This window comes from Cloeon dipterum, chromosome 4 (genome assembly GCF_949628265.1).
Source record: "Cloeon dipterum chromosome 4, ieCloDipt1.1, whole genome shotgun sequence".
Classification (NCBI taxonomy): Eukaryota; Metazoa; Arthropoda; class Insecta; order Ephemeroptera; family Baetidae; genus Cloeon; species Cloeon dipterum.
This window is the reverse complement of record NC_088789.1, coordinates 22,616,131-22,632,308: the sequence shown is the minus strand read 5'-3', so window position 1 is coordinate 22,632,308 and position 16,178 is coordinate 22,616,131. Positions and strand designations below refer to the sequence as shown.

Genomic DNA, 16,178 nt, shown 5'->3' with positions numbered 1-16,178 from the left:
TTTCCACAAGGGAGGCAGTAAAACATGTTATTTTTTGAACTATTTTATAGTTTTGCATTTTTATCTACTGTGTTCTGAATGTGGGAAGGTGCGGAGCATAGTTATTTGCTCTGCTGATCCGCAATAAAATCACTTTGAATCTAAAGCAATCTACATCGGCTCAGATACAGTTTTGTTTCACCAAGCATCAGTCTCAATACAGTCAATTTTTTGCGGGAAATCTTTCTAAAATCACAACACGTTAATTATGAGTAGTCAGGCCCAGATGGCCCATCGGACGCACCGGGCAATTCCCCGGTGGGCCGCGCGGTCCACGTGCGCCGCTATACCGGCCAACCAAAACTCGCAGTTTCTAAAAAAAGGAGTTATTCAAATTTATTTATTTTAGCAACTCCAAATCTTAGGTTCTAAACATCAGAATTGCTAAAATTACCTCGCCTCGACCTCCACTTTAGGGGGTGCATACCCCCATTCAATTTCAACCCCATTGATAAGATTTTGATAGATGAAATTTATTCATGCTTCCTCTGGGCTTAAAAATATTTTAAATTACCAAAAACTGCTTCTGTCTATCTTCTCTCTAACTAAAACAGAAAAACATTTTTAAACTAAATTCAAATTTTAATACAAAAATGATCCATAGCTTAAACATGTTTTACTTTTTTCGATGGGGGTTGAAGTAATAACTTATGGGTGGAGGGTTCAGCTGGTCAGGGGAGGTCGAAACGAGTCCAATGGTGGGTAGTTTTTGTAACACTGATGGTTAAAACCCGAGATTTGGAGTTGCGAAAATAACAAAATTTGAAAACTTCCTATTTTGCGATTTAATCGGTAAAATATTCGATACCAGTCCGGCTCAGTGAGTATTATGGACAACTATAAGTGACCATTAACTTAAAATTATGAATTGAGGACCAGCAGTACCAGAATCTAGAAAAAACAGTTGCATCAATGCAATTATTTTTAGCTTAACATTCCGCTTTATCCCGTGTTTTGGATATGTATTATTTTTTTGTTTTGCATGTCCGTTTTTATTTAATTAAAACACCGGACTTAACGTCATTATACATTTTTGCGAAGTCACAATTTGATTGATTCTGGGTTGTTTGACCCACTTGCATATCATTTTGACGAGTCGTCCTTGTGGATTTATGAGTATTATTGAGAAAGTGTGTCAACTCACTATTATTATTTTTATTTGCTGGATTGCACCTTTCCAGCAAGTGACTATTTTAAGGGGCAGGGTGAAGTGATCTCACGGAATCTAAATTTTAGAATGCATTTTAAGCTGATTTAAAGTCAAAATATTTTTTTATCTAATCTTAATTTATGCAACTTTTATGTTATATGTGTAATTATTTATTGTGTTTAGTTAGATAATTTTGTTTTATTAACTCTTATCTTATTTCAGATATTCCGCTTGCGGATTTGTTGAAGAATTTGCAAGATGCTATTGCTGCAAATATGTCGTGCGCAGAGCTTTCAAATACAATCGACAAGTACAGTCTCAAAGCCAAGAACGGGGAAGTGTTTGTAGATCTTACTGAATTCATAGCGGTACGCTTCCACTTCTTTTACTGAATTTTCAGATATAGTTAAAATGACATGAGCGTGCGAAATAAACAAAGTAGCAGTCCATGATTATTTTACCTAAATTTGAATGAATTTGAAACACATATGCGTATTGTACGTGACACAACATATTGAATTAATTAAAATTTTATCATTCACAGAATTTCAATAAGAAATGCCACTCTGATGATGACAGTGAAAATTTGCAAGAAAGTAAGGGCCTAACTTAATTTAATTCAACAAGTGAAATTTTACTTACAAATTTTTTCGTGTTGCAGATACCGAACGGTCTAGAACAGAACAAGATTTGGATGAGATTATATTGGCTTCGTATTTGGGTTTATTTTTTCAAATAGAGACATTGGTAAGAAAAACTTCAAAAGATCATTCAATTCTTGAAATTTAACTCTTAATCTAGTCTTAATATTTTAGTAAAAAATATTTTTTTAAAGTTAACGTTAAAACGTTAGCTAAAATGATTTTTTCTCATATGACATACTTTTGAAACATTTTTTTATATCAGAATGCGTAATGCAGTAGAGATTTCACGATCGTATTTTTAATTCATTTTTTCGTAAATAAATCATTTTTATTACCGAATAAGCATAGCGTCAGCCTATTTTTGAACTGAATTTTTTTTTTATAATTTTCATGCATTACAGTGCATTATTTAACAAATTTTGAGCAAATTATGTTATTAAGTTACAACGTGCGTTTCATTATGTAATTTTACTTCTATTTTTCAGGCAGAGTTCGAGGAGTTCTTAGAAGGTGAGAAAAAACATGTTGTGGTGTTATTAAATATTTTTAATTTACAAAACAATGAAAAGGTGTCGAAGTCAAATTAAATACTAACAACTGTAAATTAATTTTTGTTATTGAAATTAATATTTTAATAAAGCCCCTGTAAAATTTGAAAAAAAGACATCAATTTCACTCTATTTTTTTATTGCAGAATTCTATGATGGACCTAAAAATTATGCTCCTACGTTAACTAATAAGACATCACAACCTGGCTCTTTCGGAAATTTCGTGGTAAAGGTGGTAAGTAAAAATTTCACTGTCTGTTAAACGTGAAATCCAATACAATACTTTCCCAACGAGTGCAAAAGATATTAAAGTAATTCCATTTTTTATTTTTAGGTGGAAAATGTGACGGAAATGTGGACGGCCGTGACGAACTTCTTTACGTCAGACTAAACATCAATAATCACGGAAGAAGTGATGTAAGAAAGGAATAAAAACAACTTATTTGCGTTGCAGCAGAGACTACTTTACTGTATATTTTTTAACGTTTTAACCTAGTTCATTTTGTCTTTGAAATGCGTCTCCCCTATTCTAAACTAAGAAGCATTGTTGATACTCCTTAAATTTCACAGTCAGTTTCGTGAATTACTGTTTGAATCTCAATGACAAACACACTGCTTTCCCTCTGACTGGCTGTATCAAATTTCATCATTAGCCGAAAAGTAATAAAAATGCAACGTAATCGCATCTATTGTGACAGGCATTCTGCAGGTTCTGTTCACTCTGAATGATTTTCTATTGAAACGGCTCGATTTAACTAAAAACTTCCAGTGATTATCCTTTTCAATTAATCGTCAATCCATTTATCTCTAAAATTGCCTCTGAAAAGTACAATATAAAACATCAGTTAAACATGAATTTTTATGAAATATATAAAAAAACGCGAAGGAAACAATGAATGAAAAATAAAACCGTCTAAATTGACAAAAACCGACTAATTTCCTCTTAGAAATCGTCTAAAATGCACAGCCCTAGTCATATGAATCTAGGCAAAATAAATATAATTTGAATTTGGCTGCATCATTTTAATTTTTTGATCAACATAAAATTCTTTACTCCATTTATATTTTTTTAATCCCTGTCCGAGGACCGGGAAGGGCGCACACTGCACTAGCACGAATGCTGAACACCGCGAACGGATTGAATGGGCGCCCCAGGCCCCACAGGGACCCAGCCCATGCACTCAAGGGCCACTTGCCTCCGCACCGAGGACTGCATTGAAACGCTAGACATTCGTCCCGTGAAGCCAAATCACGCATGCTGGAAAGGTGCAAACCAGCAAGTAGCTAGTCGGCGCCGGTGCGCCTCCCAGCCCGTTGAGCAATTTGAGCAATTCGAGTCACTAAACTAACCACTTTTTGCCATCTCTGACATTGGGTAGCCAGTATTAGATCTCCCAACTGCTCAAATACCTCCCATTGCTTTGACACTCCTGAGAATGCCTTAAAAATGCGAGCCAACGGTGTTGTTATAGAGCTATTAAATATAGCTCTCATTTGTTGAAATTTTTTCGGCCCGTTTTAAGAACTTTTTCTTTTGTCGGCTCATGAAAAGTTGGTAAACAGTCTCTTTTATAAAAAAAAATTAATGGCTTACATGCTGTGTTTTTAAAAATAAAGTCCTTTGTGTTTTCGTATTTTTTGTATCTTTGTATTTTTAGTGCAAGACATTCAAACCCAGGTTATGCTATTGTACAGTGAATTCACAAGGAAAATATGTGACAGGCATTCTGCAGGTTATGTTCACTCGGCTTTAAATTAGTCACTCATTGTCAGCAGAATTTCAAAAGATTCTTGGAAGGTATGGGATAAGGGGCTGCTGGAAATTTTATTTTTCAGGACCACCCTGTCGGAAACCTATTTTACACGCTATTGGATGATTGAACAACAATGCACATCCTGCGTGTCCAACTGTGCAGTTGGGTGGAGGGGTGCAAAACAACCCTAAATGTCACGTGTATCATCCCCCACTGGCCAGAATCATTTGACCTGAGCTATTGGAGGCCGTGAGCTGTTTCCTTATTCCTTTCTCATTCATCTTTTAGCCTCCGAGCAGTGCGTTTCGATTTTTAAATATCTCTCTTCATTTTATATCTCAAGATGATGAAATCTTGCGCATTGCTTTTCGCGATGTCCTTACTGACCCTTGCAGCAACCATGCCTACTGGTGAGTCTTTTATAACAATTCTCTAGTTTTATTTAAGAGTATAATTGAAACATTAATTAAATTAAAGTCATTGAGTTGTGTGAAAATTAGAATGATCTGGGTGGGCTTCAGGGTGATCTTGCGCGGCTTTGTAATTTTAAAGTAGTTGGATTTTAGAAACAAATATATTTTAAAATATTATTAACCTCAGTCAGGAAGAGGCAACAGTGAACGCATTCGCTTTTTCACCCAGAGTAAATGTGAAGTTTTCGTCACGTGTCGCAATTTTGTGTTAGATTTTCTAAAAATGAGAAAATATGCCATACAATTAATTCATTTGATTATATATATGGGGAAATACTTTTATTTTCCAATATATAATTATATAAAATAGGTCGAGTTCTGAATTATAGACTGTTTTTTCTGAGCTTCAAATTCCAATCGTTGCGGTATGAGTATGAACTGCGCAATTTTAAGCCATGTTAAATCCTCACAATAGAAAAATTCATCCCAAACAGTCTAAATTGGCAGAAAATCTAAGGAAAAATTGATAATTATCATGTTTCAAGTCGGGAAATTTCATGATAATTTCTTTTGGTAAAATTTATAATTAAGAAATAAAAATTTTTTGATCGGTTTACCACATGGAAGGCAGTAAAAAATGTACACGTGTTATTTTTTGAACTGTTTTATAGTTTGTGTATTTGGTGCATTATCTCCTACAATTACAATGCATTTTTATCAAAATTTCACCAAAACGAATGACCAATTATTCGAGAAATTGCTAATTTAACCATTAAATGGCTTAAATGATAACCCAAAACCCCGTCTGAAGCAATCTAAATTGGCTCAGATGCAATATTGCATCAGTCTAAATACAGTCACTTTTTTTTGCGGAAAACCTGTCTTAAATCACAACACGTTAATTATGAGTAGTCAGGCCCGGATGGCCCATCAGACGCACCGGACAATTCCCCGGAGGGCCGCGCGGTTCACGTGCGCCGCTGTACCGGCCAACCGAAACTCGCAGTTTCTAAAAAAAGGAGTTATTCAGATTTCTTTATTTTAGCAACTCCAAATCTCTGGTTCTAACCATCAGAATTGCAAAAACTACGTACCGTTAAACTCGCATCGACCTCCACTAAGTAGATAAAGTGTTTACGGGTGCATACCCCCATTCAATTTCAACCCCATTGTTACAATTTTGATGGTAAAAACTTATTCAGGCTTCCTCTGGGCTTAAAAATATTTTAAAGTATCAAAAACTGCATCTGTCTATCTTCTCTCAAACTAAAATAGAAAAACATTTTAAACTAAATGCAAATTTTAATACAAAAATGAACCATAGCTTAAATATGTTTTATTTTTTTCGATGGGGGTTGAAGTAATAACTTATGGGTGGAGGGTTCAGCTGGTCAGGGGAGGTCGAAACGAGACCAACGGTGGGTAGTTTTTGTAACACTGATGGTTAAAACCCGAGATTTGGAGTTGCGAAAATAACAAAATTTGAAAACTTCCTATTTTTGCCACTTTTTAATCGATAAAATTTTTGATATCAGTCCAGCTCAGTGAGTATTATGGTCAACTTAAAATTACGAATTGAGAACCAGCAGTCTAGAAAAAACAGTTGTTGCATCAATGCAATTATTTTTAGCTTAACATTCCACTTTATCCCATGTTTTGGATATGTATTATTTTTTGTTTTGCATTCTCGTTTTTATTTAATTAAAACACCGGACTTAACATCATTATACATTTTTGCAAAGTCACAATTTAAGCAATAGATTCTGGGCTGTGTTGACCCACTTGCACAATCATATTGACGAGTCGTCCCTGTGGGTTTAGGAGTATTATTGAGAAAGTAGGCCGACACACTATTATTATTATTTGCTGGATTGCAACTTTCCAGCGAGTGGCTTTTTTAAGGGGCAGAGTGAAGGGACTTCACGGAATCTAAATTTTAGAATGCATTTTAAACTGATTTAGGTCCCTATGCAGTTGAAATTTAAAGTCGAAATAATTTTAATTGATGCAAATAATATGTTATATGTGTATATTTATTGTTCATAGTTAGACAATTTTGTTTTATTAACAATTATCTAATTTTAGATCTTTCGTTTGCGGATGATGTCGAGAGTAAGCAAGAACCTATTGCTGCAAATATGTCGTGCGCAGAGCAAGAAAATACAATCAACAATTACAATCTCGAAGCCATGACCAAGGATCAGTTTCTAGATCTTACTGAATTGATAACGGTACGCTTCCACTTCTCTTACTAAATTTTCAGATATAGTTAAAATGACATGAGCGTGCGAAATAAACAAAATAGCAGTCCATGATTATTTTACCTAATTTTGAACGAATTTGAAACACATGCAAATTGTACTTAACGCATCATATTTAATTAAAATTTTATCATTCACAGAATTTCATGCTGAACTGCTTCTTTAATGAAAACATTGAAAATTCGCAAAATGGTAAGGGCCTAACTTAATTTAATTCGACAAGTGAAATTTTACTTACAAATCTTTTCGTGTTGCAGGTACCAAATCGTCTGGACATGTAGATCTTTTGACTGTACATGAAGGTGTTGTGAATGCACTTAAAGTGGCTTCGCGTTGGGGTATATATTTTCAATTAGAGTCAATGGTAAGAAAAACTACAAAAGATCATTAAATTCTTGGAATTTAGCTGTTAATTTAGTCTTAAAATTTTAGTAAAAAATTTAATTTTTAAGTTTATGTTTACTAAAATGATTTTTTTGTCTCATTTGTCATAAAGTCTATAAAGAAAAGGGGCGCGAATAGGAAGTGTGCTGGGCTGCAGCGCTACTCTGCTTTTTTCCCTATGCTGGACATGTTAAATGCCCTCGCGGGATCGCTCCTCAAAGCGCTCTCGCTGGGCAAAAAAATCTTTCATCGGAGCCAATGGAAAACCGAAGATTTGAATTTTAACATAATGTCAGAACCAAAAATGAAAAATGAAATGTATTCGCTAATTTTCTCAAAATCTTTGTTCATTTTTCGTTTTTGGTTCTGACATTATGTTAAAATTCAAATCTTCGGCTTCCCATTGGCACCGATGAAAGATTTTTTTGCCCAGCGAGAGCGCTTTGAGGAGCGATCCCGCGAAGGCATTTAACATGGCCAGCATAGGGGAAAAAAGCAGCAGAGTAGTGCTGGAAGCCCAGCACACTTCCTATCCGCTTCACTTTGCTTTATACACTTTATTTATTTTTTCGTAAATGAAACATTTTTATTGCTGATTAAAGCAGCATTAGCCGAATTTTTAACTGAATTTTTTATAATTTTCATGCATTACAGTGCATTATTTAATACATTTTGAGCAAATTATGTTATTAAGTTGCATTATTTAATTTTACTTTCTATTTTTCAGGCGGCACAGTACAAGGAGATATTTATAGAAGGTGAGAAATTATATTGTGGTGTTATTAAATATTTTCAGTTTACAAAACAATGAAAAGGTCTCGAAGTCAAGTTAAATACTAACTGTAAACAATTCTTGTTATTGAAATTAATATTTTAGTAAAACCTCTGCAAAATTTGAAAATAATCATTAACTTCACTGTATTTTTTGTTGCAGGATTTTTGTGTGAAAACGATGATCCTAATGAGACATCACAACCTCCCTCTTTCGGAAAATTCATGGTAAGTAAAAATTTCACTGTCTGTTAAACGTGAATTCCAATACAATACTTTCCCAACGAGTCCAAAAGATATTAAGTAATTTCATTTTTTATTTTTAGACGGAAATGATGAAGGAATTGATGGGCTAACCTACGCCAGACAAAACATCAATAATCATAGATGAGAGTGATGTAGGAAAGGAATAAAAACAACTTGTGTATGTTGCAGCAAATGCTAATTTACTGTATATTTTTTAACGTTTTTACCTAGTTCATTTTGTCTTTGAAATGCGTCTCCCCTATTCTAAAATAAGAAGCATTGTTGATACTCCTTAAATTTCACAGTCGGTTTCGTGAATACTGTTTGGATCTCAATGACAAACACACTGCTTTCCCTCTGACTGGCTGTATCAAATTTCATCATTAGCCGAAAAGTAATAAAAATGCAACGCAAGCGCATCTAATTCGGTGAAAAACAAGAGGAGTCATCGTCCCCAGTAGCATATATTGCCGCTCCGGTTCTATACAATATATGCATAAATGAAAATTGTCTGTGTGCGCGTATGAGTCGGAGAGGGCGGCGGGCCGGCTGATGCTTCTGGGTTTTCAGCTGTGTGTGCCGCACGAGAAAACCTGATTAAGTTAGAAATCCCATGACAATATATTTGCATAATTACATACAATGCGCGGCGCAAACGCAGAACGCTTCAAAGCCAGTGGGTGTTTCGCATCACCCAACTCCTTTACAGCTTAGGGGCAGTGTAACATTATTTTATATAATATTTATCATGACGCAGAATAGTTGTTCTTAAATCTTCATATGTGTTTGCATAAATCATATTCACAGGACGATTTTTTCTCAATTTTAACAAAAACACCCTTTGATTTAGGCAGTAAAGTGGGGCACCAAATTAATTTTATTTTCAACTGTACGTCATTCCTTTCGTGTGATAAAAAACACAGTCAAAACAACTTATCTTTTTGCATTTATTTTTAAAACGTGTATTATATAACCTTTGGGCTCCATCAATTTTAAATATTTTTTGCGGTGGATCCATAAATCCTTTAAATACATTGCCGTGCTGTAAAGCTTCGTGTGAAAAAAATCGATTCTGAAAAATTCTGCCGAGGAAGACTCGGAAGATTTATTGGGGGTTAAATTTTAAAATAGTCATAAATGGGTAAAATATAATTAATAAATTATAATTGCAAAAACTGCCCACCAAATTTACTTGTCTTGAGATGTTCACTTATGGAGCAGGTGGAATTATTTGATTTAAATGTTGTTGCAACGCTTTTGCTAGAACTTGCATAATAAATTTTTATTCTTTTTAAATTTTGGAATAGATTGTTCTATGCTGCGGCTGACGTCAAAAAAAGAGTGATGCAGTGGTGCTGATGACGAACATTAGACATTTCCTGCCTTGACAAAACATTTACTTAGTTTTCAGCAAGCGCAGATAGAAACATCACGAATCACGATGGTTAAGAACGTGATAATACGCCTCTTCTTTCTCTTCTCAATTTATCTAAAGGTATATATAGTTCATATTATATAGTTTAATTTTACCTAATTCGTTTTAAAATAATTATCATGCGTAGCTCACGGCAAGTGTTGATTATATGTGTCAAATGAAAGAGTTGGTTGGCAGTATGAATTTAAAAACAATTTTGAAATGGACAGAATTATAGCAAATTATTTTAGTGCAAGAATTTGCGTGGCGGCACGCAGAAACTCCATTTAATTGTATTGCAAATTGCCACCACGCATTAGCTGCAATCTCCGATTCGACTTCACGAAAGGCAAAGTACCTCGAAAGAGTGTTTTCACCGTTTCAGAAAACAATCGACTGCACGAAAGAAGTACATTATTGCATGTGTGGTTTTAATATTTTTCAGTCTGACATAATTTTTTAAGGAAAGAAGAGTAACTGCACCCTGCAAAGTCAAGAGTTTGATTTATAATTTTTTTAACCATTTTAAATCATTTAATTGTGAAATCGGTTTTAGCTAAATCCCTAGAATTTTACCAGCTCCCGGATTTGCCTTTGATTTATTTCCCTTCGTTTGCTAAGGTAAATTTTAAGATAATTTAATAATAGCAAAAGTATAAAAATAGCAAAGTTGCGGAGGTTCGAAGCTGAGAAATTTTGCGCCCTTCATGGTTTAAATTTTGGAATTGATGAGTCGCTCATGGGATACTTAACAGTTGGTAAAAATTCTGGTACTCACATCATCTCTGGAACACGAACAACAAAAGCGTCACATGTTTAGGTTTTCCGGAAGTGAAAATATGGATGGTTGATGTTGAAAAACAGAATACGAGCAAACAAGTCACCTGCCGAGTTTTTGACAAGTAAAATATATTTTACTTTGGGAATATTATTGGATTTTTAAAAGGAAAAAGGGTTCTAGTGGGATAACCCAGGAGAACTGCCAAAATAGAAATAATTTTGTGTGTGTTTTGCCGAAAAACTGCCATATGGACAGATGCTCGACAAATTGCTCTAAGGAGGCATGCAATGAAATAATGGTCTGTTTGGTTTTTAAGTTGTTGAAATTTAATTTTATATTGAAATGTAGCAAAATGTTAATAGTTGCGAGTCTAATTGCCCAAACACATTTTGCGGAGAAGAGGTGTCAATTGTAACTCTTTTTTTCTTAAAAATTACATGAAAATTTTAATTCTAGAAAGCTGACAAATTCGGATACAGTATTTGGGTTTCAAATTTATTCCAACATTTTGATATAACATATATTTTGCAGGACCAGATGATGGCGAATTTATAGAAGCGTGTGGAAAGCAGTACATTTTTTCAAGAACTCCTAGAGTATTAACAAAACAGCTGAATTAGAAAAATATCTCAAATTTAACAAAAAGTTCAACCAAAATACGACACTAACATTTTGCTGCACGAAACACATGAGTGCTGGAAGTGTTTCTTCTTTGGACGATGCCAAGTGTTTGGCCCGCGAAATGATCAGTAACATTTACACTAATCAATTATTCTGGTTTTAATATAAATTCATTGAAAATGATCAGAAAGAAATATTAGTGACGTGCCTTTCTGGACAAGCGCGAGGCCGAGCAACTGCTCTGATTTTTCCACGTGGTGTGCGCTGGACGGGTCGGGAGAAGTCGTTGACCAAGCTTCATTGCAGATTATCAACAAAAGTATCAACCCTAAGAAGCAATTTGTTACAGTGAAGGCGAATGTGCAGACAGAGTCTCTGACTTTTGAATTTGAAGACCCTGCAGTCTTGGCCAGAGCTATGTGTTCGGTAATTTAATTATAAATTTAATTTCTAATTATCTCATTCTGATCTTCTAAGCGACCGAGCTCTCAAACTTGCACAGAATCGCTGTGTTCTCCTATGGGTTTTAAAGAGCAGGTTTGATTTTTTGGTTCATTTCATAATTCTAAATTCAATTCTCTTTGCAGATAAATTTTTACGTGAAATATCTGCTTCATTTTGCTGGCGACCTTATAAATTTCAGCATTTCTATTTTTATAATTCTTATTTTTTTAACTTATATACTTCGATCCAGGCAAACATGAAAATGATGCATTGAAAAGAAATATAATTTTTAAGTAATATCTACATTTTAACTGAAATTTTAAGTCAAAAATTTCAACGGTATAATTATGCAAAATTGCAATTACATTATGTTTTAAGCCACCAAACACAAAGTATTAGCATAATGAATCTGATTTGAAGTGTGAAAAATTGTAATTGCGCTTTTACACTTTATGCTTACTAATATTTACAACATTTCCATGTTTACAGTTTGATCATACAAAGAGCCTTCATAAAACAGGTACTATTATTACGTTTGAATTATTCATAGATCTTATAAGCGATATTAAGAAGCTATCCCTTAGCTACACATTTTTTTACTTCCATATACTCTTCTCACCTAAGCATAAAAATTATCCTTTGATTGAATTAAACTTGCTTATCCCATCAAAAGAAATCATATTTTTATCTCTGAATTGATTGTCTACCAACGCAATTTTGATTTTTCCATAAATTTACAGCTTTTTACAGGGCAGATTGTAAATACATGTATGGCTGCAATAAAATATTTGACTTGTGTTACATGCCAGTATGCATTTCCCATATGAATGCTAGGACAATTTATCCAAATTGCTGATTCCAGAGCCCGCGGCCCTACTATTTGGCTTCTAAATGGGGTCAAGCAACCTCTTTAGAGTATCGCATGGTATTACTTACACTGGAGACTGAAGAAAAAATGGATTGCATATTAAAACTTTTGAAAGGTCCTGCAAATTGCTTAAAAATTGTGTTTTTAATTTTTTTAATTGAAACTGTCCAAAGCAGCAAACAACATGAAGACTGGAACTTTTCATGTCAATGCTGTGTCCTTCGGCTGCCCAAAATCAAACAGATGGTGCCAAATTCCTGAAGATCCCATTCTAAACAACTCCTACATTCCTTGGGGAAAAGGAGAACCTAGCATGGACCCGTCGAAGGAATGCGTCTTAGTGAAGTACGATGCGGACAAAAAATCTCTCACGTTTACCAAAAATTCTTGCAAAGATGCTACTAATCTGCGTATTGTACAAACTATTGATTCTTTTCCAGAACATTCATTTGGAACATCTTAAATCAAATTGTTTATTGTCTAGAGAGAAGGGATAAATAGTTTTTAATGATAAATTAAACATGTTGTGTACGGTGTACGTGTATGGAAATAGATTAATTTTAATTTTCCGCATTTTTAACCTCGTTTTTCTGAATTTGACCCCCACAAAGATCATATTTTGCACCAAACAAGGCAGAGTGTATGATATTTCATATTAAATTTGATGAAACCTTTTCGTACAGTCAAAGGCAATATTTATTAGTTTTTTAATTGTTTTGAAAAAAACATGCAGATATTCGCGACAAAAAAACTTTTTACATAAAAATGCGAGATTTTGCGAATCTTGCAACGAGTTTTTTTTAACCTTTTCTGAATTTTTAAACAATTGAAATAAAAAAGGAAAGCCCTTTTCACAAGTATTTCCTTGGCACGTGTGAGTGAAAATTGGGTGGATATTATACCTTTATTTTCGTTTCTAACTCTAAAAGCGTGTATATTTCGATTTTTGCAGTTATTTTTAACGCCAATTTAGGTTTTTTAACCATTGGAATTGATAAAACTGCACATCTTTAGACTCTTCCTGACTTCTCCCAAGACCTGGAAGAAAATTACAACACCATTGGTGAGGATGTGGGTGATAATATTTAGTTCGGACAAGTTTTATACCTGCTTTTGTTGTAAATCCGAACCCATTATTGCAGCTACCTTGGAACCACTAAATGAACTGCTTGGGCGGTTTATGATGGCCGCCACAGGGGGGCGGAATTTCCCAGCGGCATCTCAGGAGCAACGGCATCTCGAAATTTCATGAGTTTCCTCGTTTATATGGGCAAATTGCTGAGTCACGTCGGGCTGTCACCTAATGTGGCTGTAGGAAAAGCGCGTCATTAGCTTCCACCTTCACTGGCCTACCCTGACGTGACACAGGCCTGAAGTGCGGCCAACGTGAGAGGACCTGTGAAACATAAAACCATTCATTAAATACTTACCACGCCTGGACCTACGTGGAAACTCAGGAAATTATGAGATAATGCTCACGCTCCTGGGATACCCCATCGAACTCGCATAAAAATTCAACTTATGTTTAAAAATAGGCCATTATTTAAATATTTAATTAATAATTTCATGGCCTTTACATAATACAGTTGCCAATCTCAAACATAAAAATCACCTCTTGATTTTTTATTTTTTAACTAAACACATTTTACCTGAAAAAATCAATTAAGTCCAGCAATTATCGGCAGTTTCAACAAGGCTGCTCACATTGTTATTATTTAAATTAAATCGAAAAAATGATTATTTAATGATTAAAACAATACCTCCTGTCGAAAATTGGAAACGGCTTCAAATGATTTGCGATAGTAATCAATAAAAGTTAACTGTAAATTCTATCAGTGTCACGAAAACTAAATTTTCTTTAAAGAATATTTTGAATATTCCAATTTTTTGCGAGCCTTTTCCACTGCCCTGGGATCAGAACTAAAGCTGGCGCGATTTTAGTTTGGCTGTTGCTAGCTAGCTAAGTATACGTTTGGCTGCGAGCGCAGGCTCAAGAATCGCGTCCGTGGTCCATATTATTATATGACACGCTCTTTATTTTAAATAATTGATGGATAAAATGAAGGGGGCGAAGGAAAAGCAGCCCTTGTCGTTGGACGGCCGCGCTCACTCGCTCGCTCGCTCGCGTTCATTATTTTCCATACAAAGTAGTCACGACGAGAGAGAGAGAGAGAGAGAGCATCTGCCCATATCTTATTTGCAGCAGCGGCAGAAAACGAGAAATGGAACTCATCAAACAACAACCCCTATTTTTCAGCTTTTCACTTGCACATGCTGCGCGCGACTCGAACGAAAGTACTCTCCACGCTTGCCGCGGTACCCTTTCACTCGCTCTGTATGCCTGGCTGGTTGGTCGTTTTTTTTCATCGTGCAGCGTGTGCATTTCGACTACAGTTCAATGACACGTGCATGTAAATAACAAAAATGCTGCCAGCGCGCATACAATGTATGCAAAACGCGGGGAGACGCAGAGCAAAGCTGCTGGAAGCCAAAAAGATTAAAGGGTGCAGCGCCCGTCCCGCCGCCGGACGTGGCTTCATCCCTTGCTTCTTCCCAGCATCAGATTAGTGCTCGGCCCAAATAATTTGTGAATCGGCCATACTCATGAGTCACACGCCTCTCGCATTATTGAAACCAGAATCCATAAGCTGCAGATTTTGTGAAATGCTGAAAACTAGATCATAATAGATATTTTAATTCAGGAATAATCGTTACAATCCTAGGATACGTAATGTATTTAATTTTTAATTATAAACTTAAACAAATTTTTAAAGCATTGCTTTGCTCTAAGTTAAAATACGAGTTGTTATGTTACATAATTTTTCATTTTAATAATATGAATAAATACTCAATTTTTATTTACGTCTTATAATTATAAATTATTCAAATCAATACTAGGTAGAGTTAATTATAGTTCTAGTTATATTGTTAAAACTGATTTATATAAGTATTTGAGCTTCACTCGTGTTTGATCATACTAAAATAATATTTACTTCATTTTTTTCGATGAAAGCTCCGAGAGTTTGATGTTTTACTGAGTTCAAATTAAAACGTTTTGGTAACAAATTTCTTCTGCAATTAACTGGTACATTCACAGATTCACATTGAAATTAAGGGGACAAAGGTTTGTAGCTAAGATATATCGGTATATACTACAAATAGTATTTATAAGTTAAAATAATTAATTTTCAATCAAATGTATATGAAAGTCGCTTGAAATATGTACAAAAAACTATACTTCCATAACCTCGATTTTCAGAGCGAAAAAATTGTAGTGCCTGCCAATAGGTGGCACTTTCCTCCACCTTTTCCCTGAGCTGTGAACGTGTGAACCTTTCCTTAGTGTTAGTGACATTACTATACTTCCCTATAGCGTGAGACGACGTCATATATACTCACGCCGCAGACGTTCTGCTCAATAACATTTAATTCGCTCGTCTGTGTAATTGAGAATTATAATCTATGAGCCCAATTGTAATTGACTGAACCGGATTAACGGGTCCGAATTTGAGGCATTAATAAAGGCATTCGAAAGAATTTGAGGGATTTACTTCAAGCATTTCCCTCAAAAGCATGTTTTTTCGAATTTGAATGCCATTTTTAAATCTTTGTTGCCACATTGATGAGCCACATTTTTATAATATAATGAATTTTCAAAAATTTATAACAAGTGTTTGCCAGATTTTTGTGACCTGCGTAAATTTGACTACTTACAAAGTTGATCTCCAAGGGCAACTTGTTTATATAGCGTCAAATGTAGAACATTTTTGACACCAACTTTTTATTATTCTGAACCTATAGGGGAAAGTTATTATTCTCTGAAAAAATGACTTTTGAAAA

General features: G+C 34.7%; 1 protein-coding gene and 1 long non-coding RNA gene across 2 annotated transcripts; both read left to right on the top strand.

The window, feature by feature from the left end:
* The first annotated feature begins 10,103 nt into the window (after positions 1-10,103).
* LOC135942012 (uncharacterized) lies at positions 10,104-10,689 on the top strand. The gene is made up of 4 exons (XR_010575039.1): positions 10,104-10,245; positions 10,295-10,382; positions 10,445-10,526; positions 10,571-10,689. It is a non-coding gene; the product is annotated as an uncharacterized LOC135942012 (long non-coding RNA).
* Positions 10,690-10,898: 209 nt separating this feature from the next.
* On the top strand, positions 10,899-12,851 carry LOC135943660 (uncharacterized). Its single transcript, XM_065490309.1, has 8 exons — positions 10,899-11,001; positions 11,052-11,154; positions 11,214-11,452; positions 11,504-11,563; positions 11,960-11,990; positions 12,211-12,278; positions 12,333-12,453; positions 12,515-12,851. The coding sequence occupies exons 2-8, from the start codon at positions 11,094-11,096 to the stop codon at positions 12,799-12,801; spliced, it is 867 nt and encodes a 288-aa protein (XP_065346381.1). The 5' UTR covers positions 10,899-11,001; positions 11,052-11,093; the 3' UTR covers positions 12,802-12,851.
* Positions 12,852-16,178: the final 3,327 nt, after the last annotated feature.